The 24,865-nt window shown below is 48.7% G+C and overlaps 1 protein-coding gene across 1 annotated transcript in view; it reads left to right on the forward strand.

Annotated features, from left to right (window-relative positions):
• The window catches only part of FRMPD2 (FERM and PDZ domain containing 2), a 79,017-nt gene that overhangs the window by 37,678 nt on the left and 16,474 nt on the right, over positions 1-24,865 (forward strand). The window contains exons 14-22 of the mRNA XM_040970386.1: positions 2,725-2,903; positions 7,673-7,882; positions 11,388-11,491; positions 13,124-13,216; positions 15,166-15,273; positions 15,351-15,467; positions 15,921-16,126; positions 19,911-20,018; positions 24,671-24,764. Of these exons, the coding sequence (XP_040826320.1) occupies positions 2,725-2,903; positions 7,673-7,882; positions 11,388-11,491; positions 13,124-13,216; positions 15,166-15,273; positions 15,351-15,467; positions 15,921-16,126; positions 19,911-20,018; positions 24,671-24,764 (1,219 nt within the window). The remainder of the gene's footprint in view (positions 1-2,724; positions 2,904-7,672; positions 7,883-11,387; positions 11,492-13,123; positions 13,217-15,165; positions 15,274-15,350; positions 15,468-15,920; positions 16,127-19,910; positions 20,019-24,670; positions 24,765-24,865) is intronic.

Raw genomic sequence — 24,865 nt, forward strand, 5'->3', positions numbered from 1 at the left:
AATCTCTGGCTCGTGTGAACGGAGTGCCCTAGGGCGACTGCGATTGGGACTCACATGAGATCAGTCTTAAAGAGGATCAGGGATTCCAGGGAGCCTTCCCAGCGTGAGCCTTGTTGTGATCAGGTTATTTTTACAGGCTCAAGCTCAGTTCTCACTGAAATAGATAGTGTCTACAAGAGAGATGTCATTTGCAAGTCCCGTATAAATTCATCTTGCATATTGTCTCTTGACTTCATATTTTTCTAAGGATTTTTTTTTTTTATTGGAAAGTTAGATATACAAAGAGGAGGAGAGACAGACAGGAAGATCTTCTGTCCGATGATTCACTCCCCAAGTGACCGCAACAGTTGGAGCTGAGCCAATCCGAAACCAGGAGCTCTTCCAGGCCTCTTTTGGGTCTCCCACACAGGTGCAGTGTCCCAAGGCTTTGGGCCATCCTTGACTGCTTTCCCAGGTCACAAGCAGGGAGCTGGATGGGAAGTGGGGTGGCTGGTATTAGAACCGGCATTCATATGAGATCCTGGTATGTGTAAGGCGAGGACTTTAGCCATTAGGCTACTGTGCCGGGCCCTTAACTTATTTTATTACTCTTCTTAAAATTATGTTTTCCAAAAATGTGTATATATTTTTTTTCCCCATGAAGCTTTGGAGAGACAGCCTTGTTAGTTCAGCCCAAGAAGCTAATATAAATGCTGTTGTTTTGTGCATGAGCATTGAAAGTGGAAGGGGGAGCGGGTGCCAGGATTTGGAGTGATGGCTATGATGTTCATGTCCCATTTGGGAGTGTCTGGCTCCACCACCTGGCTCCGGCTCCTGACTCCAGCTTCCTGTGCAGGCAAGAAAGGTACCCTGGGAGGCAATGGTGATGGTTGCGTCCCTGCCACTGCAGTTCTAGGTTTCCTGCTTTGGTCCCAGGGATGGGGCATCGTGGGCGTTTGGGGAGTGAACCAGTGGGCGGCAACTCTCTCCCTCTGTGCTTCTCTCTTTCCTGCTCTGTTTTTTGAAAGCAACCAGTGCAACACAGAGAAATATTCCTTGTGGGTATTATCTCAATTTCTGTTGCATTATGGGGACTCTTGATTTGTTTCTTTTTAAAAAAGGATTATTTATTTATTTAAAAAAATATTTATTTTTATTGTTTTTTATTGGAAAGGCGGATATACAGAGAGGAGAGACAGAGAGGAAGATCTTCCATCCAATGATTCACTCCCCAAGTGAGCGCAGCGGCTGGAGCTGAGCCAATCTGAAGCCAGGAGCCTCTTCCGGGTCTCCCATGCGGGTGCAGGGTCCCAAAGCTTTGGGCCGTCCTCGACTGCTTTCCCGGGCCACAGGCAGGGAGCTGGAAGGGAAGCGGGGCTGCCGGGATAGAACTGGCGCCCATATGGGATCCCGGGCGTGCAAGGCGAGGACCTTAACCACTTGCGCCACTGCACCGGGCCCGGATTATTTATTTTTATTGGAAGTCAGATTTACAGAGAAGGAGAGACAGAGAGAAAAATCTTCCACTGCTGGTTCACTCCCCAAGTGGCTGCAACAGCCAGAGCTGAGCCAATCTGAAGCCAGGAGCCAGGAGCATCTTCCGGGTCTTCCACATGGGTGTAGGGACTCAAAGCTTTGGACCATCCTCCACTGCTTTCCCAGGCCACAAGCAGGGAGCTGGATGGGAAGTGGAGCAGCTGGGACAAGAACCAGCACCTTTATGGGATCCTGGTGTGTACAAGGCAATGATTTAGCCACTGAGCCATTGCGTCAGGCCCTCAAACCGTTTCCTCATCAGCAGATTTGGCGTACCAGCAGAACACTCTTCCCCTCCCACCTGAACATTCTGTAGCCACAAAGATGGACTGAGTTAATCCTCGTGAAACACCTGGAGTGCAGCCTGGCACACAATAGCAAGACACACGAGACACAGGGTCTGAATGTGCACCCCACATTAAGAGGGAAGCCTGAGGTGAATGAATGTATAGGAATGATAGCTTATCGAGACCGTTCACCCGTGGGATTCCAGACCACAGCGGGCAGGCTGTGTGGTCAGAAACGGTGATCATGGCTTCTTCTGTACTGGGGGAAGGAAGGTGCGAGGAGGCTTTCTACATTCACAAATGAACAGTCTGGGTTCAAGCTTGTACAGCGATATTCCTTTAGGTCTATGTTAGGGGACGGCCCCTCAGATATCCTGCTGGCTTGCCCAACCTTGTCAGAAGGACTCAGGGTAGCACTGCCCTGTTACAGGGACCCCAGCCAGGCTGGCCATGATCTGAGCAGGAGAAGACAGAGAGGAAGGACAGGACTGCTGTCCTAATGCATTCGATGGCCTAACCACCAGTCACTGTCCCACAAACACCTACACGCGTGCTGTATCATGGTCCTAATCCTGCTCCCTGAGATGCTTGCCTGCGATTCCTTGGTGTTTGTATAATGTGATAGTCCTTTCCTAATGTGCACTGCGGATCACATGCACGCCTTCTGGACAGCCACGTGTGTCCTCGGCTCACCCCGTGTTGTTTTCAACTGTGCAACCTCTTGGCAAATAGCACTCACCTGACAAACAGAAATAGGATTTGTGAATGAAAGAACACATACAGATTTTCTTTAGAAGATCACGTGAGGTCTTAGTCAGGCGACATCCATGGTCCTGGTATGGCGATCCTGACCCCAGGGACTGAGTGTACTGATGCTCTCTGCATAGCTGTATTCAGGAAAGTCTGGGTTTCTTTCTTTCAGCGAAAGAAGTTCAGCATCACCAGCAGCGTCACTGGGAAGAAGCACGTGTTTGTTGCCGATTCAGCTAAGACCTGTAGGTATCTGCTGGGCCTCTGCTCTGCCCAGCATGCCTTCAGCGCACTGATGGGCTCCGGACCATTCCCCCAAGACGTCACTGGTAAGTGTATGCTGGATTCTCAGTTATACATGTGACACTTTAAATAAAATCATTGGTACAAGTAGATATAGTTGGTCTCAAAGCTTCCACAAAGTCTTAGGTATCCCCCCAGTAATGACAAAAATATAACACAAATGGGTGCCGGTGTTGTGGCAAGTGGGTTAAGGCATCGTGTGTGGTGTAGACATCTCATAACGGAGTGCCAGTTTGGATCCTGGCTGTTCTGCTTCCTGTCCGGCATCCTGCCAATGCACCTTAGAAGGTAGTGGGTGATGGGACAAGTGTGGGAGGCCCCAGACAGAACTCCTGGCTCTTGGCTTTGGCCTTGGATCAAGCTTGCCTGTTGGGGCTTTTTGGGGGAATGAATTAACAGGTGGAAGATCTTTCTCTCTCCCCCCCTCTCTCTCTCCTTTTCTCCCCTCTGTCTGATGCTCTACCTTTCCAATAAACAATTATATCTTTTTTTTAAAAAAAGACATCTGATAAAAGGAAAGTCATTATCTTTCCCTTAGATGGGCAAGCACTGAAGCAAATAAAGCTGGGAGAATGAATCAACACGATCTTTCCAGAGAACAGTTGGGACTATATATCAAAGTCATATCCGTTGCCCCCCTATGCTTACTTGTGAATGAACATTTATCCTACATTACTTAACGCAAAAACACAGACAAGTCAGTGCCCAGCCGGAGACGTTCCTAGAATGCCATTTCTGACCCCACATTCTGGAAACAATCTGAGGTTCCCAATGAAGAAGGCTAGTCACAAAAATCACAACGTATGTTATCTCTTAGATGGTAAACCCAGCTCACAGAGAACAGTGCCGTGTGCAGCCACACACTGCTGGTGTGTGGTCCTTCCATGGAACCTCCAGCAATGCACGTGTATCATAGGAACAATTAGGAATGTCTAATAAGAGAAGACATTGCCACACATCACATCTGGCTGGTTAATATTGATTAAGCACTCAGGACGTGCTAAGATGTGTTTACTATTGTTACTAGGACTTTCTCCCAGTGTTATGCTAAGTACCTACATAAATAATCCCATGGGTGTTTTACATAATGCTATTTGCTTAAACCACAATTGCCAAGAACTCCATGCAGTAGGTTCCTGAGTTACTGTGTTTGGAGAAGTCCAATTATACACTGGCTACTTGCTGGTGGGGCTGGGATTTGAACTTCTGGCTCTGGAGGCCCAGCACCTGTCCACTTCCTCCTGTCTTAGGCCTTTCATGGGTGCCAGAGCATAGAAGGCTGAGAGGCTTGGCTGTAAGTGTTGGCTTTGTTATAGCTGTGCTCAGCCTCTGGCCTCTATAACGTCTGACTTGTTATAGACAGGAATAGTACACTATGCAGCTTATAGCCTTCATGGGCACAGTGTGGGCTCTGGACCTGCAGTGTGCGCTTCACTTGGGAGCTTGCTAAGGCTGCAGAGCCTCGGGTCCCACTGCAGCCTCCTAAATGCACGTCTGCCTCTGAGAAGGAGCCCAGGTGGGGTAAATGCACAGGAAAAACTGAGAAGCATCAACCTGGAACTTGGCCCGCACAGTCCCAACTACTCAGGGAGCACCATGCACTTAGTGTATGTGGCAGAGGGAAAGTTCCCCATGTACTCCTGGGCCTCTCTATCCTTTGTTGGATACCCAATCCAACAGTGGATACTCCACTGTTACATTGGGTTCCTTGGGGAGAAAAAAAGATGCCTGAGCTTTGGCAAGTGTATTGTTGAGGGGCCAAAGCTGGCAGAATCTGTGAGCCCTGCAGACCGGGCCCTTGAGGTCCCATGGGTGCCCTTGGCACTTCCATGAGCAAACCTGGACTATAGGACTGTGTATTTGTGGGGTCTACTCAGGCTCTTACCCTGGTTCTTTCTCCCTCATGGCCCTTGGCTCTCTGGGTGTCTCATGTCATGAACTTGAACTTCAACCCTGAACATCCAGATAGGTGTATTTTCCCTGATGCCATCACAATGCCAGGAACCATCCATGGCCAGCACACCGGAAGCATTCCCTCTCCAGGATGGGCTGGTGGCTTTGGGGTATCCTTGGCATCCCTCCCCATCCCTAGAAGATTGCCAGCTCTCAGCTCTCCTGCCTCCAAGCACAGCTGTCCACCCTCACTGAAGCCCAGGTGGCTGAGGTCCGGTGGTGATGCCAGCACTTGCTGCCTCGGTGGGCTGAGCGCCCAGCATCTGTGGTCTCATTTCCTGACCTCAGTGTGTAAGCTGCTGCTGTCTTGCTTACAGGGGCTTCCTCCTCCAGCCCAAGTGCTCTGCAGCTTCTCTCTGGGATCCCAGCTCTTTCAGCATCCCAGGTCCTCCCTCTGGGCTGTCCCTTCTCTGCTGAGTCCTGCAACCTCAATCCTTGTAGGACTCAAACCTGCTAACACTCTCTGAGCTGAGTCCCTGTGGTCACCACTGTCCCTGCCCAGACTGTCCTCCATAGGGGAGAGTACCCACCATGATCAAGTCGAAGGTCACTTGCTCTTGGGCCTGGTGACCAGAAGCCCATGCCTGCCCTAGATGGATTTCCTGTGCTGCAATTTGGGTCTGCATAGCCATACCATCTCCATTTTTGGTGTATCACTGGGCGTACAGATGCAAGCACCACACACACCCACAAACCATGCCCTACCATGCTTGCTTATGTACACACACACACCATACACATCACATGTGTCTGTATACACCACACATTTCCACACACCACACATGTCTATGTACACCATGCAATCAACATGTCACACAGACAAAAAACACACCATGCATCTATACATACCACGCATACCATGCACACATAAATTCACATCACAAGTCCATATACACCGCACACACACCACATACACACATACATACATGCCGCATATAATACATGCTCCAATACATGCTGTAGATGTGCACATATTCAACACACCGTACATGCATGTACACATCAAGTACACATGTACAAACTACGTACACCACATACATGCATACACACACCACACATAGCCCACATTTACATGCATGCACACATGTGCGCAGCACTGGGAATCTGGAAATGGGTGAGCAGATGTGCACAGCTCTTTTCTGCTGGCTTCAGCAGAGGCAGATGGGCAGAATCCAGCCTCCATCTTGCCTTTCTCTGAATGCAAGCCCAAGTTGGTACAAAGTCTTGTTAACCTCAGTGATGCAGTCACATGGTCCCAATCTTCCATGAACAGGATGAGCAAGGAAGTGGGGGTCTTTACAGGCAGAGGTGCAAGTTCAGGGTATCACCTCAGCATGAGGGGAGTCAGGGAGGGGCCCTGCACCACACACACACACACACACACACACCCCACAGCTCAGGAAATAGGATTTTGCTGGCGGCTGAACCGATGTTGATGCTGAGGACCCCATTCCGCAAGGCAGAGTCCATGGGACACCCAGGCCATTTGCCCCTTCAGCATTGGTGAGCGTGAATTTGCCAAAAGGCCAAGAGCACAGGATTCCACCTCAGGCCTTGATGGAGTCTGACCTTCCTGGAAAGCTCCCGAATGTTCCCGAATGCTCTTGCTGTCGCTCTTCCAGCAGGGTCCTTGGCTGCTGGTGCCGGGAGCTGCAGGGGACAGGAGCACTCGTTTCTTCCTTCGTCTGTTCCTGAGGGCCTTCCCGTCCGTTCCTTCAGCAGCAAGCGCTGATGAGGAAGGACTTGCAATCCTAGTGCTGACCACAGGAAGCCAGGAGTGAGCGTGGAGGGAAGAGCGGGTCTCCGGGTGTAGGAAGCAGGAGAGATCAGTGCTGTGGCACTCTGAAAACTCTTTGGGGAAGACAGACTTGAAAGGAGGAAGCTTGTTTTGGTACAAAGATGTTTGAAATCCATGCAGAGATTAAAAGAAAAAAAGATTTATATTTATTTCAAAGGCTAAGCTAGAGTGTGAGGGAGATCTTCCATGTGCTGGTTTGCCCTCCAAGAGGCAGCAGCAGCTGGGGCCAGGCCAGGTCGAAGCTGGGAGCCTGGAACTCCATCCAGTTTCCCATGCAGGTGCAAAGGCTTGAGTATTTAGATCATCTTGTACTGCTTGCTTTTTTTTTTCCTTTTAAAGATTTATTTATTTATTGGAAAGTTCGATATACAGAGAGGAGACACAGAGAGGAAGATCTTCCGTCCGATGATTCACTCCCCAAGTGAGCGCAACGGCGATGCTATGCTAATCCGAAGCCAGGAAGCTCTTCCGGGTCTCCCACGCGGGTATAGGGTCCCAAGGCTTTGGGCTGTCCTTGACTGCTTTCCCGGGCCACAGGCAGGGAGCTGGATGGGAAATGGAGCTGCCGGGATTAGAACCAGCGCCCTCATGAGATCCCGGCGTGTTCAAGGTGAGGACTTTAACTGCTAGGCCACGCCGCCAGGCCCTTTGTACTGCTTTCTAAGCAGGGAGCTGGATTAGAAATGGAGCAGGTGGGACTCGAACTGTACCAATAAGAAATGTTAGTGTTGCAGGTGATGGCTTAGCCTACTGTGCCACAATGCCAGCTCCCATGCAGTTAAAAATTATACATACATACACACATACATATAATCTAATATATATTATATATATTTAACTGTATGGATATACACACACATATATAAAATGAACCTTTCATGAATTCCTTGAAGATACTTTGTATCTATAGATTCCTATATGGTTTGGCTACAGCTAAACTTATCTCTTCTGTCCTTTTTCCATGAACTTGAAGTCCCCACGCGTTGCTGCTTCATGAGTAACAGAAGAAGTGTCATGCTGTTCTTGCATCTGTTTATCTTCTTTCCTCCCCGTCTTTAGAGCCGAGCAAGTCTGTGCAGAAGGCCCACTGGAGTCTTGCATGCCAGCCTGAGGCCCAGCCCACGCTCCTCCCATGGACTCAGAGATGGGCGTGCTCAGAACAGGAGCTGTTCACACCCAGGCTGCGGGATCCTACGGGGGGCCTGCTGAGTGCCTCACTGGACAACTGCCACGTGGAAGCCGGCAAGGGTGCTGGATCCGAGGGAATCAGAGACAGGTGAGAGACTCATGCACCTGATCCTGGGATCTTGTGCTTCATGCTGTGGCGTGGTCCCAATCTGGACACATTGTTTAAGGATGTCAAGTGTCTAAAGAAAAGCCATTCATGGCTCCTGGTCAGCGGATTGCAGAGAGTTGCCGAATGCCAGGTCTGGGCTAAGTCTGCACTGTACGCTCTAGGGCAGGTGTCTCATCTCCACCACCCACTTTTGGCTGTCAGTAGGGAATGAATGCACCAGGGGGTGATAGAAAATTGAAGCGGACAAAATAAACAAGGTATGGTGAGCTTATGGCTAGGTCAAGTTCTGTTCAGCACTCATCCGTGTCATCAACCCCCCACAGCCCTGTGGAATGTTTGTATGATTCCTTCCCTTGAATGGTACAGGAAACTGAGGGGGGAACGCACAGCTGACCTAGAGACTGCACTTCCTCCTAACCTTCTTACTATGTTACTTTCCCTGTCATAAGACTGCTTGCAATTTTAATTGGTGTGTGGAGGCAATGAGCTTGGAAGTGCAACTTCACATTATGATGCAGACAGACTTATAAAAATAGCCTGGAACTTGGATTACACTTACACTGCAAGTTCTATCAATAGCACAGGTTGCTCCCCCAGGCAGCACACAGCCAACAAAGGCTGCTTGGGTAGTGAGTTTTACATGGGCTTCAGCACGTGTCCATTTGAACTGAAACACCTCCCCTCCACACACACACCCACAGATCCACACCCACCCCCCCACCCCACAAGGTGCTGCTTAGGAAAGCATGGCACCAGATTCTCAGGATGCAAATATGCCATTTCAGCAGATTCCACAGATGTGGAGAGAGACTTTGCCCCTTGTGCCAGGGGTGTCACCATCGGAACAGATGATGCTCTGGAGCCCTTCCTTGCTCAGCGGAGGGAAAAGAAGCTGTGACTGGTGCGGCTGTGGAGGCAGGGACCCCTGGATTATGTGGTGGGGGTGGAGAGCTCTGGCCAGCCTCGGAGACCCCCAACTACCCTTGGTCCAAGTTTTTATCTCCCAGTGTGTCTACTAGGAGATAGAGACATAGATGAGCTGAAAGCAGGATTTATTGAAAGACACTTAGACACCAGTATGGGCAACCTCAAGAGAGAGACTTGCCTTTACCCTGGCTTGACCTCCCCTTTTACCCTGTAGGGGGTGGTGTCCTCACTGAATGTGCAAGTGGGGTGCGGCTTGGGTGGTGTGTGTGTGTGTGTGTGTGTGTGTGTGTGTGTGTGTGTGTGTGTGTTGATCCTGGAATGTTTCATGATCTCCTTGTGGAACTCAGCACACATGAGTTCATCCAAGCTCCTTCTCACATGATGGAGGAGGGGCAGGTGCATCCAGGGAAGTGGGTGTGTCAAGTTGGCACAGAAGGGATGGCATTTTCAGCAGCACAGGCACAGGGAAGCTCCTGAGCTCCTCGCCCCTCACAAACTCCCTGCCGAGCCCACCTTGACTCAAGGTCTTGAGAACGCGAGGACGGTGGTGCTTGCTGAAGCCTGCCAGGGGTCCGGCCCGGTAGAGCTCTTGCAGAGCAGGTACTTTTCTTTGTGGACAGCAGAAGGAGAATAAATCTCAGAAATCTGGCATGACTGTCACTCTAGGAATGCCAGAGTTACACAGCCCTGAATACTTCACTGCAGAGGTCTCTGGAAATACTGACGTACAAATGCATGACAGGATACCCCTGTTTGAGTCCCTGGCCCTTGGAAGATGGCTCCCCCCCAACCCCGGCACAGGCTGAGCCAGTGACTTGAGTGTAGGCAGCTCTTGTGTAGGTGCAGTCAGAAAGAAATGAGTGGGTGAGCGAGGAGGGAAAGTCGCTGCTGTGGGGCTGTGGGGTGTCCCTGTAGGTGGGGAAAGCAGCTGGAAAGAAGGACACTCGCCTGAGAAAGAAGACCCTTATCTTCTCCGAGACAGTGCCCCTATGGTATGCTGATGCTGCAGATGGTGGCTTAGCTCATTGAGCCACAATGCCAGCCCTGTAGGGTATCGTGGTAAGATACTAAGATACATGGCTCCTACATTTTAACATTACAGTTGCCTTTGAGTTTCCCGGTCAGTGATTTTTAGTCTATCGACATAACTGTGTCCTCTTGCCGCCAGCCGTCATCATGACTCTTGCCATTTGCTTGCATGGAAATTTCTCCTCCTTCTATGCTGGCCTCAGTCTCTGAGACTCTCCCTCCATTCTCTTTTCTGTCTATGAACCTGATTACTGTCTCAGCACATCATGTAAGTGGACGCAAGTGGGATTGGTTCAGAGGCACAGTGAAGGCCTTCTTTTACTGCAGAGGCCACCTGCTTCTTGCAGCCTCTGAGCTTCCTGGGACTCCTCTCCTGCTTGAGTGCCTTGCCAAGGACACTTTGGCAGGCGCTGCCCGGTGCAGAAGGTATCTACCCTCCAACCATGCTTGGCTGGGTGCTCCAAGCCTCATTCACCCTTCCACCCTCAAAGCCTTGGGGTCCAGGTCCTCACTCTGAGTTAGGTTCCCAGCCAGCTTGAGTTGAACCTGTTGCCTCAGACCGCCGAGGCAGAAGAAACTGTGGACGCAGGCCTTGCCCTCAGCCTCCTCTCTGCCTAACGTCTCTTCCCCGTACTCCTGTTCTTCATTGCTAGCTCCACCTCCAACCCCCTCCCCACTCCAACAGTGCCAGGCTCTGCGCCCAGAGCCCTGGATCACTGCTCTGAGAGCTCAGTGAGAGTATCCCAGGGCAGCCACCCATGCCAGCATCCTCTGCCATGGCCCAGCTGCACAAAGCTAGGAGATGAGGCAGGTTCCATGGTGAGGACAATAATATGGCAACCAAGGGAGATCACTCAGTATTGGCTGGCCTGGAAGCCTGGACCCAGCTTCTGCTGTGGCTCCAAGCAGCATCCCTCGCTTTGCTATTGTCCCCTTTCTGTCACTCGCTTTCTTCTGTTCATGATGTTATCTGGCTTCTCTCAATGCCTGGAACACTCCTGATGTACCAACCACTGCTCACTCAGCCGAGGCCAACTGAAGGCCTACTAGAAAAGTTTTTGATCTTGGCATGGAGGATTAGTGGGGCTCTCTTCCCAGACAGGTCCTGGAGACTGGCAGGTGCTTATATAGGAGAGGTGCAGGAGTGTGCCAGATACCTTCTCAAGGACAGATGCCAAAAGGCAGGGACCCCACAAGCACTGGGGCTGGATGCCGAGGATCTGCCTTTGGTGTCCTCACACACCTGGACATCCAGGGTTGGCTTCTGGTTTACATTTGAGGACATGAAGTTCTGTGCAGGGGTGTGGACAGCAGAAGGCTCCACGAAGTGAGAGCAGTGTGTCCTCTGAGACCTTCAAGCTCGCCTGTGCCTTCCGCTCACCAAGTCAGCCCCTGACAGGGTCCAGCTGTGGATGTGCTGGGTGACAGGGAATGAGTGTGGCTCTTCCAGGCCACCGTACACACTCTGAAATGCCTGGAAGTTCCCTCCTAAGGGTACCTGATCTGACCTTGTGGCTTTTCCCCACAGCCCCCGCCCTGGCTGGGAACAACTGCCGGAGGTCCGCTTGATTCAGAGGCCAGCGACGTGTGTTGACCGTCTCCCAGGGCTGCCTGTTCCCAGCATGAGCCTGGGTAGGGACCACGACACAGCCAGGGTCAGGGGGTTATCTTGCTTTTCTTCTTCTGCGACCACTTTGTTTTGCTTTCCCAATCATGTTATCTATCTTTATGTTTTTTTAAAATATTTATATTTCTTGAAAGAGAGAGAAAGATATGGAGAGATCTTCCATCTGCTGGTTTACTCCCCTAATGGCTACAATAGTCAGAGCTGGACTGATCCAAAACTGGGAGCTAGGAGTTACTTCTGGGACTCCAATGTGGGAGCAGGGTCTCAAGGTTTTAGGCCATCCTTTATTACCTTCTCAGGCCATAAATAGGGAGCTGGGTCTGAAGTGGAGCAGCCAGGATTTGAACTGGTGCCTATATGGTGTGCTGGTTCTGCAGGCAGAGGATTAGCCTGATACATTACTATGCTGCCCCATCTTCTTGCTCTTTTATGACTATTTTTGAAAGTGCCAGTGCTTGGGAAGATGGTCCATGCCAGGAATTGGCTGGGTGCCTGGAGCTGAACTGAGTGAGTCCAGTGTAGGCATTTCCAGAGCTCTGGGCCAGGAGGAGGAGCACCTGTCACAGAGAGGCATACATGGGAAACAGTACCACCCATTCAGCTCTGCTCCTTCACACAGGCCCCAAATTTCTACCTGCAGGGCTCAGCAGAAGACATACTCTGGGCAGACATTCTTCCTTCTGACAAGTTCCCAGTTGGATGGAAAGACAGAGACAGCCCATAGCAAGGGACATTTTTTGATCCCCAATGAGCACAATGCCTGGGGACTACATCTGGATTCCACCAGGTCATTCTTTCCTTCCTGCTCTGGCCAGTGCCACCCTGGTCCCAGGGGAAGGAGAGACAAGGGATGAGTGGGCAGTGGCCACTTGAGAGTCTTTCCTTATGCATGGTGACAAGCCCTCCCAGGAGTCCCACTTGCAGGAAATGGTCTTGGGATTCTGCTTTGAATGTCCCCCAAGCTCCATGCTGAGGGCAGGGCTTCAGGACACCCAGGCCCAGGCTGCCACCCCATCGCTGTCCGACGGTGTTTTGGTTGTCATTTCTAGCCTCTGCATCTCTGCTTATCTTGTGCTGTGTCTCCAGACCAAGACAGATAAACATGGGTCCCGCAGCCCAGCCTATCCTGGCCCTGCTCCTGCAGCCCAGCCATCTATGATGCCGACCCAGGGGACCTGTGGCAAATAGCATTAAAAGTTATATTTCTTAGTGGCGTAAGGAATTTTTGCAATCCACACAGATGAAGGAGCTTCAAAAAGTTTCTGGAAAGTGAATATTATGAAAAAAAAATTGCAGGGATTTCATTTCTTTTTCTGCACCAGAATAAACTCAAACTCTACTTCCATTTTTTTCACCAGCTTTTTGAATGCCCTCATCTGCGTTTGGTGTTCTGCTTCTGTGGATTGGAATATTAACGTGATTGACTCTATGGAAGTGTGTGTGTAAATGTGTGTGTTGTGAGTGGCCTGGGTGTTCATGTGTGCACTGTGTGTGCATGTGTGTGTGCATATGGCATATGGATGGTATGCATGTATGTGCAGGTGTATATGTGTGCGTGTGTGTGTGTGTGATACTCTGCTCCCTTAGTATGTGCCCCGTAATTTGAGCACAATATGGTGCTATGATTCCACTTACAGCATCACAAGGTAAAAGCAGGAAAGGCTTTGCACTGGAACCAGGTCAAGAAGTGGTACACGTGATGCTGAGGCGCGATCCCCTCCGTGGTTTTGGTAAGGAGCTTCCCCGCAGGTGAGGCCTCTCCCACTGGGCTTAGGATGTGGGGCCACTGTTCCAGTTTCACTCTCTTTCCTATCCTGTTGTCCCAATTTGCCCTTTTCAGCGCTCACACGCATTTTTCCCCCTTTAGGAGAGGGAGAATAAGGTCCTCACCTTGGACACACCGGGACCCAAATGGGCACCAGTTCTAATCCCAGCAGCCTCGCTTCCCATCCAGCTCTCTGCTTGTGGTTTAGGAAAGCGGTAGAGGACGGCCCAAAGCCTTGGGACCCTGCACCTGTGTGGGAAACCCGAAAGAGCTCCTGGCTCCTGATTGGCTAGGCTCCAGCCATTGTGGTCACTTGGGGAGTGAATCATCAGACGGAAGATCTTCTCTGTCTGTCCTTCTCTCTGTATATCTGACTTTCTAATAGAAATAAGTAAATCTAAAAAAATGAGAGAGGGAGAAAACCGCAGGGAGACCCAGGGCAAGTTTTCTTGTAGGCCTGATGGATATTTGGGGTGCATGTAAGCTCAAAATAGAAAGATTTTTTTTTTAATAATATCACATAACAAACTTTGTTTCTTTGAGGATTAGCTTTATTTATTTGAAAGGCAACATGACACACACACAGAGAGAGAGACATTCCATCCATGGTTTACTCCCCAAATGGCGATAATGGTTGAAGCTGGGTCAGTCTGAAGTGAGGAACCTACAGCTCCAAGCAGGTTTCCCACGAGGGTGGCAGGGTTCTAAGTGCTTGGGTGGCCTCCCAGTGCCTCCCCTGCTTCATCAGCAGGAGCTGGATCGGAAGCAGAGTGGCTGAAACTATACCCAGCACTGCAATATGGGATGCCAGTATCATAGCCTGATAGTGGCTTAACTCGCTGTCCTCCAATGCTGGTCCCGTACTTACTAGACTATATAAGGCCACTTTGGAAAATTGATGGGAAAAAAATAAATTAAAATGAAAAAAGAAGTATACTTTGGTGCAGAAAATTCTGGAATCCTTGCATAGTTTTTTTTTTTTTTTTAAGATTTATTTATTTTTGGGCCCAGCATGGTAGCCTAGTGGCTAAAGTCCTCTCCTTGCACGTGCTGGGATCCCATATGGCCACCGGTTTGTATCCCAGCTGCTCCACTTTCCTTCCAGCTCCCTGTTTGTGGCCTGGGAAAGCAGCAGAGGATGGCCCAAGGACTTTGGGACACTGCACCTGAGTGGGAGACCCAGAGGAGGCTCCTGGCTTTGGATTAGCTCAGCACTGGTTGTTGTGGCCTCTTGGGGAGTGAACCAATCCATGGAAGATCTATTTCTCTGTCTCCCTTCTCTCTGTAAATCTGCCTTTAGAGAGAGAGAAAGAATATCTTTTATCTGTTGGAAGGGCTGGACCAGGCCAAAGCTAGAAGTCAGAAGCTTCTTCTGGGTTTCTCATGTCGGTGCAGGGGGTAAATACTTGGGGTGTCCTCCCCTGTTTTCTCAGTCCCTAAGCAGGCAGCTGGATCAGAAGTGGAGCAGCCAGGACTTGTCTCAGAGCCCACATGGGAAGCTGGTCTTGTAGGCAGAAGTTTAACTTGATATACCAGAAGACCATCCTCAGGAGATTTTGTTGTTGCTGTTGAAAAGCAGAGTGACAGGGCTTGGGAGAAGAGGGTGGTGGTGGTGGTGGGGAACAGAGAGAGAATCAGATCTTCTATTTACCGATTCTACTCCCCAAAGGTCCAGGCTGGGCCACTCCGAAGCCGGGAGGCTGGAACTCCATCCAGGTTTCCCACATGGCCGACACGGGGCCCGAACACTCGGGCCCAAGCACTCGGGCCCAGCTGCTTTCCCAGCTGCATCAGCAAGGGGCTGGCTCAGAAGTGGCGGCACTGGGACTTGAACCGGCACTGCGGTATTTGTGAGCTCAAGCTAGCAAGCTGATTACTCTGTGACATCAGTCACGTGACTGTCTTGAGTTGCAGGTTTCGTCAACAAGGAGGGAGAAGACGCGCACCACACCCACCCTGGCATTTTTATATCCTCTATCATACCCGGGGGACCGGCAGAGAAGGCGAAAACCATCAGACCAGGTAGTGTTCTCCCGCTGCCAGTAACGCTACCCACGCTTCCTTCCTTGCTGCGCCCTTGACACAGTTCATTTTTCCAGGAGGGCGGATCCTAGCCTTGAATCACATCCATCTGGAGGGTTTCACGTTCGACACGGCTGTTAAGATGATTCAGAATTCTCCTGACACCATCGAATTAATCATCTCTCAGTCAAAAGGTAATGCCTTCCCCTGCTGCGAGTAGCCGGTCTTCATATCTATTAACTTTCATTATCCACATCTATCAGTATCTATAGCTATCATCTATCTCATTTATTTATCCTCTGTCTCTCTCTCTTCTCTCTCTCTCGACCAATCTGTCTATCTCTGTCTTCATGTCCTTCATGTGACCAGAGCTTCCTAAGGAAGAGCAGCCAAAATCTGCTCTCTGTGACTCCCAATGTTTTGTGACCGAGTTATACCAGCTCTATTTAGGTTTTGAAAGCACACCCAGAATCTTCATTTTTCTCTACCGTAGGTGCAATATCCTTCCATGAGGCGCGGTATTCACGTCATTCCCAATGGGGCAAATGGTGTTTGTGTCACTGGAGAAAGACTGTGCCCCAGGTAGAGATGCCAACAAGATGCCAGTCTTCTCACGTTGTTGACTTCTCCTTGATGTGTTTTAACAGCTGTTGGCAGCAGTACTCAGGGTGAAGGAAAGGAAAGGACAGCTGACTCTGCCTTCTTTTGTGCAGACTTCCTGAGCAGCGGACACCAGGACAGTTTGCTGTCACACACGCAGGATCAGGACGGCAATGTTGGCGAGCTGAATGTAGCTCCAGTGCAGAGCTCAATGCCTGGGTTGACGTCTCAGCTCCCATCTCTGCCATTAAAGGTAATCACCTCCATGGCTGTCTTTCCAGAACTTGGAGAACAGGTTGTGTGTGGAGTCTGACAGCCTAGCCTCTGGGCCTGTCCTTGTTCTAGATGAGCCGTACTGGGGCAAGGGGCAAGTTGCTGAACTACCTCAGTTTGCTCATCTGTAAGGTGGAAGAGCGTGAGGAGCCAAGGTGGTAGCTTTTCCTCACCCTCGGGAGACCCCCAAGAGAATGCCAAAAACCTCAGATGGTACCAAACGCTGCGTATACTTCTGCACATACTGGCTTGTGATAAAGCTAATCTATAAATGAACTATTTAACAATCACAAGACAGACCGATAACAACAATATCCTAAAGACATTCCAAAAGCCTAGGAATAATTTATTTCTATGATTTTTTTTCCATTTAATGTTTTTGGGCCTCCATTGTGGATGACTGAACAGTGAGTAAAGGCAAGACAACTGTAGTTGGAGATGTTTCTGGCAGTGTAAACCCGAGGAAAATCGATAGCAGCCTGGGCGAGGCCTAGGCAACAAAGCATCTTGTATTCTTGACCTCTGTTGGTCCTTAAGCTGCCACCTCTATGTTTTTTTTTTAAGAGTTATTTATTTATTGGAAAGGCAGATTTACAGAGAGAAAGAGAGACAAAGATCTTCCGTCCACTGGTTCATTCCCCAAAGGGCTACAGTGGCTGGAGCTGAGCCAATTTGATGCCAGAAGCCTCCTCTGGGTCTCCCACGCAGGTGCAAGATCCCAAGGCTTTAGATCATTCTCTGTTGCTTTCCCAAGTCACACACAGGGGGTTGGATTGGAAGCGGAGCAGCCAGGATGCAAACTAGTGCTCCTATGGGATCTCGATGCGCATAAGGTGAGGTTTTAGCTGCTGAGCCATTGTGCCAGGTCCCATCTCCGCAGATTTGCTCCTGACAAGCACCCCATGGAGGAATCCGATCAAGTCTGACTTGATTTCATGTAGCCCCTGCTTGGCTGTGCATCAGATGTCTGAGTATCCGGTGGGTGGTCTCCCTTGGCTCTTCCAAACCCTTTTTGCAGTCTCTGCACTGTGCTGAGGATCTGCATGGCCAACCTTCTGGGAAGATGTCAGCCCCATCCTTTGGTTAGTTTTGTCCAAAGAAGCCCTTGTAGGATCCTATGATTGGGCTGCGAGGCGGACCGAGCCACTCGCTGGGTCACTCCCTCCTCTTGACTGTCAGCTTGGGGCTTGGAGCGGCTCCCACTGTTGAAAGCCTTTGAACAGAGGCCTTGTACAAGCCTCTCCCTCGCCTAGGGTGAGCGTGTGTTCTTATTCCTGCTAGGAACTGTGATTGACACAGGCTAGTTAGCCCCTCCCTCTCAACTCATTTGTTCTTTTTTCTTTATGATTGAAAGTAACAATGCTTGTCTACAGAACTGTGGAGATAAAAGTATTATGGTTTGATAAGACTGGAAAAATGTCCTTTTTTTTTTTTTACCCTATGTTCATTAGGTGGGTGAAGGGCAGGAGGGAAAGCTTGGAACAAATGACAGGTGAACAAGAAAAAAAAACATACACATTTATTTTGTATGCGTCCTGTGAGCACTCTCTTTTATAAATTATTTTTGTTTTTTGGTAAGGGGATGAAGACTTCCGAGTGTGATTTGTAGCAGGTCGAGGCATGGTGCAAAATCATGGAGAAATGTGATGGGAGAGAGAGTGTGACTAAACTGGGGGACCCTGAACATGATATTTCTGAGATTCCTTCTCCTGAAAATACTTGCTGCATCAAGGTGCCGTGCTCTTTGGCGGTAGCATGTCCCAAACCCCAGAAGCAGGTGTGCAGTAGGGCTGCATGGCTATGTGTTCCTTCCGGTTGGCCACGGTGCTCACTCAGTGCCTGCTGTGAAGAGCTGCACTCAGGAGGGCTGGCCCAAGAGTTCTGGGGAGAGCTGATATCTATTGAGGACCTACTTAGGGGCCAGGCAGTGGTCTGAGCAGTCTACCTGCTTCATGACAATCCTGTGAGATAAGTGTTATCATCTACCCCTTTCATAAGCAGGATAACAGAGGCACTGAGAATTAAGGCTAGATCTCTCAGGGTGCAGGCAGCAGAGCCAAGGAGTTGGTCTGCGTCACCCTAGGCTGCTCTTTGGACTGACCCCTTGGGCAGGAAACAGATCAGAGAGGGCCTTGTCTAGGCTGGGGAGTCTGGTGCTAGGAACGTGGCAGTGATTTCTGGGAAGTGGTTGAGGTTGGTGATGTGCTGAGGCCACAGATGAACACAGCACAGGCTGTGTGGAAACTGGATCATCTGCCTCTTGTGGGTCCTTTGGCCAACTTTGTATCCGGGTCAAGTTCTATGGAACTATTTGAATCCATCTACACTCTCATCTTGGGTGTCATCTTACACATGAAGAGTTGCTTCATTCTTTGAATTTCAGTGTCCATATTGGACACCATGGCAGATCAATGAGTGTGGAGTCCTTGAAGTGTGAAGGGGGTTGGCTCTATTTGCTACTCTCCCTGTCTCTTTGGAACCCTTTCTGCTGGGGGGGTGATCATTTTCCAGTTTTCTTCAGTCTGCTTATTTTCCTCTGTGTTCAGAGTATTCACCATCTTGATGACCAGGAAACACCAAGGCAAGGAGGCAGGCAAGATGAAAGAGTGGGAATATGACAGCCCATTGCTGCGTGCAGTGATCCAGGCATGCTCTGTCAGGAAGTGATGGCTAGCCCGGTCTGGCACATGCTTTGTTTCCTCTTTCCCTGCCCGTGCCTGGCAGAGACATCATTCCCTGACACCTAGGTTCACATTCCAGTTTTTTTCCTTCCTGGCTGGTCTCTGACCTTCTGGGTGATAATGTGCATGTTACCAGACTCACACTTATTATCACAATGGTTGCCGGTGAGTTAGTTGGAAATCTCTGTGTGAAAAACCTCTGTTATGTTAGACTGTAGGTTGACGTGGACTGGTGTAGCTTATCACTGCCAACTCCCCAGCAGACAGCATAACGCCTCTATCTTAGTTCACTTTCTGCTGTTACAACAGAGCAGCACAGCCCAGATAAATGATAAACACTGGAAATTTATTTGACCTGTGGTTCTGGAGGCTGGAAAGTTGAACATTCAGGGACTACGTCTGGTGCAACTAAACACATTCTAGACATTGAACCCCTTGATGGCATCACAGTGGCAACGAAATTTTCACATGAGCTTTAGAGGTGAAGTTCAAACCAATGGAACCTGTGGCATCGCAGGTGCTCAATAAACCTTTTTGCATGATTGAGTGAATGAATGAACACATTGCCAATGGGCATGTGTAGAAGGGATTGTTTTCTCTGTTTTTACCCTAAAACAATAAATCACTGTCTAGTGAAAATTCAGTAGAGCCACTTTTGCTAGGCATGACCAAAGTCTTATTTCTACTTTCTTCTACTTCAAGAAATCATGCATCCCATACCCAGTGTCCTATCACTAGGCATCAGGTGCAAAGCTAGGAGGAAGTACCTGGGATGGCTTTCATTCTAACATGGACATTTGTATCATGCGTGGAAATAGGAGCATCCCACATTTATTGATCTTTTGGCATCTGCTGGGCATGCATTAGGAGAGGGGATCTCCTATACCATTTCTCAGGATTGGGGACACACGCTGGAAAGACTTGGAGACTTGTTCAATGTCACTAGGGGAGGGACAGATCAAACTGAAGTTGTCCCTGGTGTTGCAGTCTGAAAGGTCTTTTTAGGCTGTGGGACTGGGGGTGCCATCTGCTGGGACAAGGTGAGTCTCACGCCTTCTTCATTTCCGTGTATGTTTGGTTCAGGATACCGGTGATTCTTCGAGTTCTCCATCACCTTTAGAAGCTGGTGTTGGTGAAATCTACTTTGTGGAGCTGGTGAAAGAAGACGGGACACTTGGATTCAGCGTGACTGTGAGATTTGCTAGGAGGGCTTGGGGAGAAGTCAGAACATGTGCATTCAGGAGCTTTGGTTGCTGGACATTTTGCTCTGACAATGTGCCCATTGGATACAAGGGGTCTCGAAGTAGGGGGGAATCAGAAAAGTCAGTGGCAGGGCCTGTTTGTAGGAGCTGATCAGAAAAATGACTGAGCAACGGTGTTACTACGAAGTCCAAGAAATGAAAAGAGACAGTGTGGGTGGAATCTCTGAGGCTAGGCTGTGTGATATGGGGTAATCCAAAAGTCCATTTGGCCAGACCTCCACGGAGACCAGCACTTGGCTTTTGCTTTCTGAGCTCAACCTGTTAGACCCCCAAAGGGGAAGCTTGCCTGTGTCACTGTGATTACACTCAGGCCTGTGGAACACAAACATAAAGGAAATGGCAATTTAGAGGTCAGAGATTGGAACCTACTTTTCTTTCTTTTCTTTTTTTTTTTTTTCTCACTGAGCTTTGAAAATCACCTTGAGACCCTAGAATGGATCTAGATTTTAGACATATCATTGTTGATTGAAAACCACATGGGGTTTCCCAGTAGGGAAGGAAAAACTGCGACCAATGAAAACTTTCCAAAGGAGACCCAAGGGAGAAGGAGATGGGGGCCATTCCTTGCTTCCCATCCTGATGCTGATGTGTAAGTAAGGGTCCCTGGGTTCCTGCACCATCAGCTGGCCATAAACTTGTCTTCAGCAGATGGCTTGAAGGAAGCAAGTAAGAAGCCAAGAGCTAGGGCTCTTTGAGTCCACATGGAGTGAACAGTTTGATACCAAGTATGGTCAATGTATTCTTGGCTTGGAGTAACGATCTGATCAGACACCAAACATAGCAATCTCTCATCTGAAAAACCTGCTGGGTTTTGGATTATTCAAATATGGATTATTCATAGACTGGAGGGAGGTTGGTGATTTCCTTCAGCTGGCAAAATAGTGGGCGTTTCTTTGGGGGAATTTAATTTCAAAAATAATTTTTGAGATGGCTTGTTAAAATTCAAATGGCTGTTAAATAAATGAAAGAGCTAAAATTCATGAAAAAGTGTAGGGCTACAAGTTAAGATGAAATGCAATTTTTAACTTTATATCCATGCACTTAGCCAAATATAACTGACAGAGTGCAAAGAAAGGATACTCTCACACAGAGCTTGGAGAAGTGTGAATAATTAAATGTGTATTCATATTCAATAAGGCAGTGCCATCTGGTAACATCAATTACAATGAAGTATGTACGTATCCCTGGCCCAAGAAATACAAGGAGATTTCAGAAGTTTACAGAAGAATGGCATTTAAAGATAAACTTATTTTGGTGCAAAATTATGGGAATTTATGAATATAATGTATTTTCAAAAAATTTGTGGAAACACATGAAGAATTATAGCTAGATTTTCATTTTTGCACCAAAATAAACTTATCTTAAAATTCCATTTTTTTACCAACTTAAAAAAATTCATTTAATTTGTTTGAGAGGTGGAGTGACAGAGAAAGAAAGGAAGATGAAAGTGAAAGAGGTTTTTCATTCACTGCTTCGTTCCCACATGGCAGCAATGATCTGGACTTGGCCTGGCCAAAGCCAGGTGCCAGCAACTCCATCTGAGTTTTCTCTGACAGTAGCAGGGGTCCAAACACTTGGATCATCTCCAGCTGCATTTCTGGGCTAGTTGTGACATGGAGTAGCTGGGACTCGAACCAGTGTACAGATGGGATGCTAGTACCACAGTTAGTGGCTTAAGCAGATGTGCCACAATGCTGGCCCCTCCACAGACTTTTTGAAGTGCCCACATCAAAATCAGAGCCTCGATAAGTAAGGCTGTACAACTTGCAGATAATGAATGAAGTACTGTTAGAAATGGCCAAAAACTCAGAGAAAAGAGGAGGGAACAATGGCAGAGAGGGTGCCTGTGCTGCAGTACATGTACTTATGCTGAGAAGCTGTTGCCATAAAAATAAGTGGATCAGACCTGGCTCCAGCCCCATGCAAAGATTGCTAGGAGGTAGCTATTGAGCAAGTCAGATAGCAAGATAGAAACATGCAAGGCATACACCAGCTCGAGTTTGTGTGTTTATCTGTGATGATAAGAGTTGAAGGCCATCAACTGGTGGTTCAAAATGAAGCTGGATGCTATTGGACTGGCGTGGGAAAGCGTCAGCACACTGTACAGCACGCTGAACAAGGTGACAGGCCCAGGACGTGGAGGAGCTAGACAGCGGGCAAAGCAGAAGTCCACTAAACAAGCCAGGGCTGGAGCTTACCTCTGCAGCTGGCTTGGCAGGTGTACTATAGGCCCTTGGTTGGAGTTGGGCTGCTTTGAAGACTGACATCAGCAATGCTGGAAAGCCTAGTTTCAATCGAGTTTTGAATAATTTGAATAAAAATATCATAGCTATCATCAAAAGCACAAAAGCCAACAAATGCTGCTCAGGTTGTGAAGAAAAGGACCATCCGTACACAGCTGGTAGGCACGTTATTTAGTACAACCATTATGGAAAAGAGTGGAGAGTTCTCCTTAAGCCAAACCAGAGGTACCATATGACCCAGTGATCTCAATTCTAGGACTATACCCGAAGGAAATGAATTAGGCCAATGAAAGCATTATTCACAATAGGAAAGTCACAGACTCAGCCTAGATGTCCATCGATAGATGAATGGGTAAAGACGATGTGATATGTGTGTGTGTCAGACATAAGCAAGAATGAAATTCTGATATTTATAAGATGGATGTGATGAGATCATCATGCTAAGTAAAAAAACCCAGAAAGGTATTTCTTAAGCCTTCTCTATGGGATGATGTGAGCATGGAGAAAAATGGAGAAGGATATGAGGATATACATCCCAGTATTACTAGCTGTCAATATGTGACCAGTGCTGGAGTTGGGAGGTAGTGGCCACAAATGAGTAAAGAGTAAAATTGACAAAGGAAGAAAAAGACTGTCCAACAATGATGCAGTGTTGTTGGTATGAAAATTTGGGTATGTGCGTGTATGAATATATTCAATCAACCAGAAGGAAAATATAGTTACATCTTGCTCTATGAACATGCAGTGTTTAAAAAAGAATTGCAGAATACTGTGCAGTTTGATTTTATATGTGCATCCACAGACCAACACACAGGTGTCCATGAGGTGCCAGGCACAAGGCGAATCCTCGAGGCTCATGAGTAAATCCACCTACCTTGGCAGAAGCCTACAGCCAGACTCTGTGTGCTCTGTGGAGCTCTAGTTAGCGAGCACCTCCTGTGTGCCCTTGCTGGGACTGGGGCTGCCACTTGGTTCACTGACATGGCTATCTCTGCAGAGGGTTAGGGCAGTTATGGATTCCCCAATCTGCCAATGCTCAAGTCCGTTAAACTCAACGGCATGCTTTGCCCAGCACCTGCACAGCTCTGTATACACTGCTATGCACATTTTTGTGGTACTGTATTGTTGGGGCATATAATGACAGGAAGAAAAGTGTGTCCATATTCAATATAGACACATTTTTAGGGTTTATTTATTTTTATTGGAAAGGGAGAGTTAGAAGGAGAGACGGCGAGACACATCTCCTATCCATGCTTCTTCTCCAAATGACTGCAATGGCCAGAGCTGGGCAGGGTCAAAGCCAGGAGTCAGAGACTCTTCTGAATCTCCCACGTGGGTGGCGGGGCCCCCAAGCACTTGGGCCATCCTTTGCTGTTTTCCCAGGCAGATTAGCAGGGAACTGGGTTGGAACTGGAGCAGCTGGAGTCTAACCAGTGGCCTGTATGGGATGTTGGTGTTACAGATGAAGGCTTAGCCAGATGTGCCACAGTGCTGGCCCCAATACAGACTTTAAAAAAATTAATCTATGTTATTTTTGATGATGTTTACATAGTTGAGAAGGATACATACCTATGTGGATTACTGACTAGTGAGGGAACAGTCAAGGCATGGAGGAAAGTAGGTGAGACAGCTGCCTCCAATTTTCTTTTTCCTCCTGTATATGGGTGAAGCTGGGAAAGAAGGGGAGAAGGCCATTCCCAGCAGCCCAACTGTATCAGTACCTGGGGTTGGAGGATGGCCACTTAATGTCATCCTGATATGGAGCATGTTCCAAGGGTACTGCCTAAGTGGCTTTGACAGTTGTGAGACACTGTTGACTTTGTTGCTCTAAGAATGAGGAAATCCTTCCAAGGTCCATTGGCTGACATAGTCCTGCTTAGAGTCTCTGCTCATGCAAATAGTTGTTGTCAAAGCTTGGCTGAGAGAGTTGTGCAATTTGTTCTGCTCTCCATGGTACTAGACATCCTCTGCAGGCCTCAATGAGCTGTCATGTCCCCCGTGTGCATCTGCGCATGCTGTCCACTGTACAGGTTTGAGCAACCAAGGAGTGTCGCTATACAGATATATTTTAAAAGACATTTTTTATCTGCAGTTGTCTGAGCCTACAGGTGGAACACTTGCTAGGCCAGAGGACAGCTTGTATCGCTGTGCTCCGCGTGAACACCCAGCTTCATGGCTCAGTGGGGAATATAGTCTAAACAAGTGCATAGAGAGGTATCAGACAGTGAGGGCTTAATGAGATGGACAATAGATGGGGAGTGTGTCCTTTAGCCAAGGAGAGACTCCCCCATCAGGAGGAAGCACACAGGTGGTGAATTTTTTCCGTGCTTCTTTCCAGGGTGGCATCAACACCAGTATGCGCGATGGAGGCATCTATGTGAAGTCCATTGTTCCTGGAGGTCCCGCCGCCAAGGAAGGGCAGATCCTGCATGGTGAGGGTGGTGTCGCAGCGGGAGCCCTGGGTTGGAGACCCTGGACAGCAGCAGGGAGAGGGGGAAGAAGAGGGGACAGCCTCAGATCTTGCCCTGCTTCT

Source organism: Ochotona curzoniae, unplaced genomic scaffold (genome assembly GCF_017591425.1).
Source record: "Ochotona curzoniae isolate NIBS_2020 unplaced genomic scaffold, NIBS_Ocur_1.0 scaffold_4763, whole genome shotgun sequence".
In the NCBI taxonomy this organism is placed as follows: Eukaryota; Metazoa; Chordata; class Mammalia; order Lagomorpha; family Ochotonidae; genus Ochotona; species Ochotona curzoniae.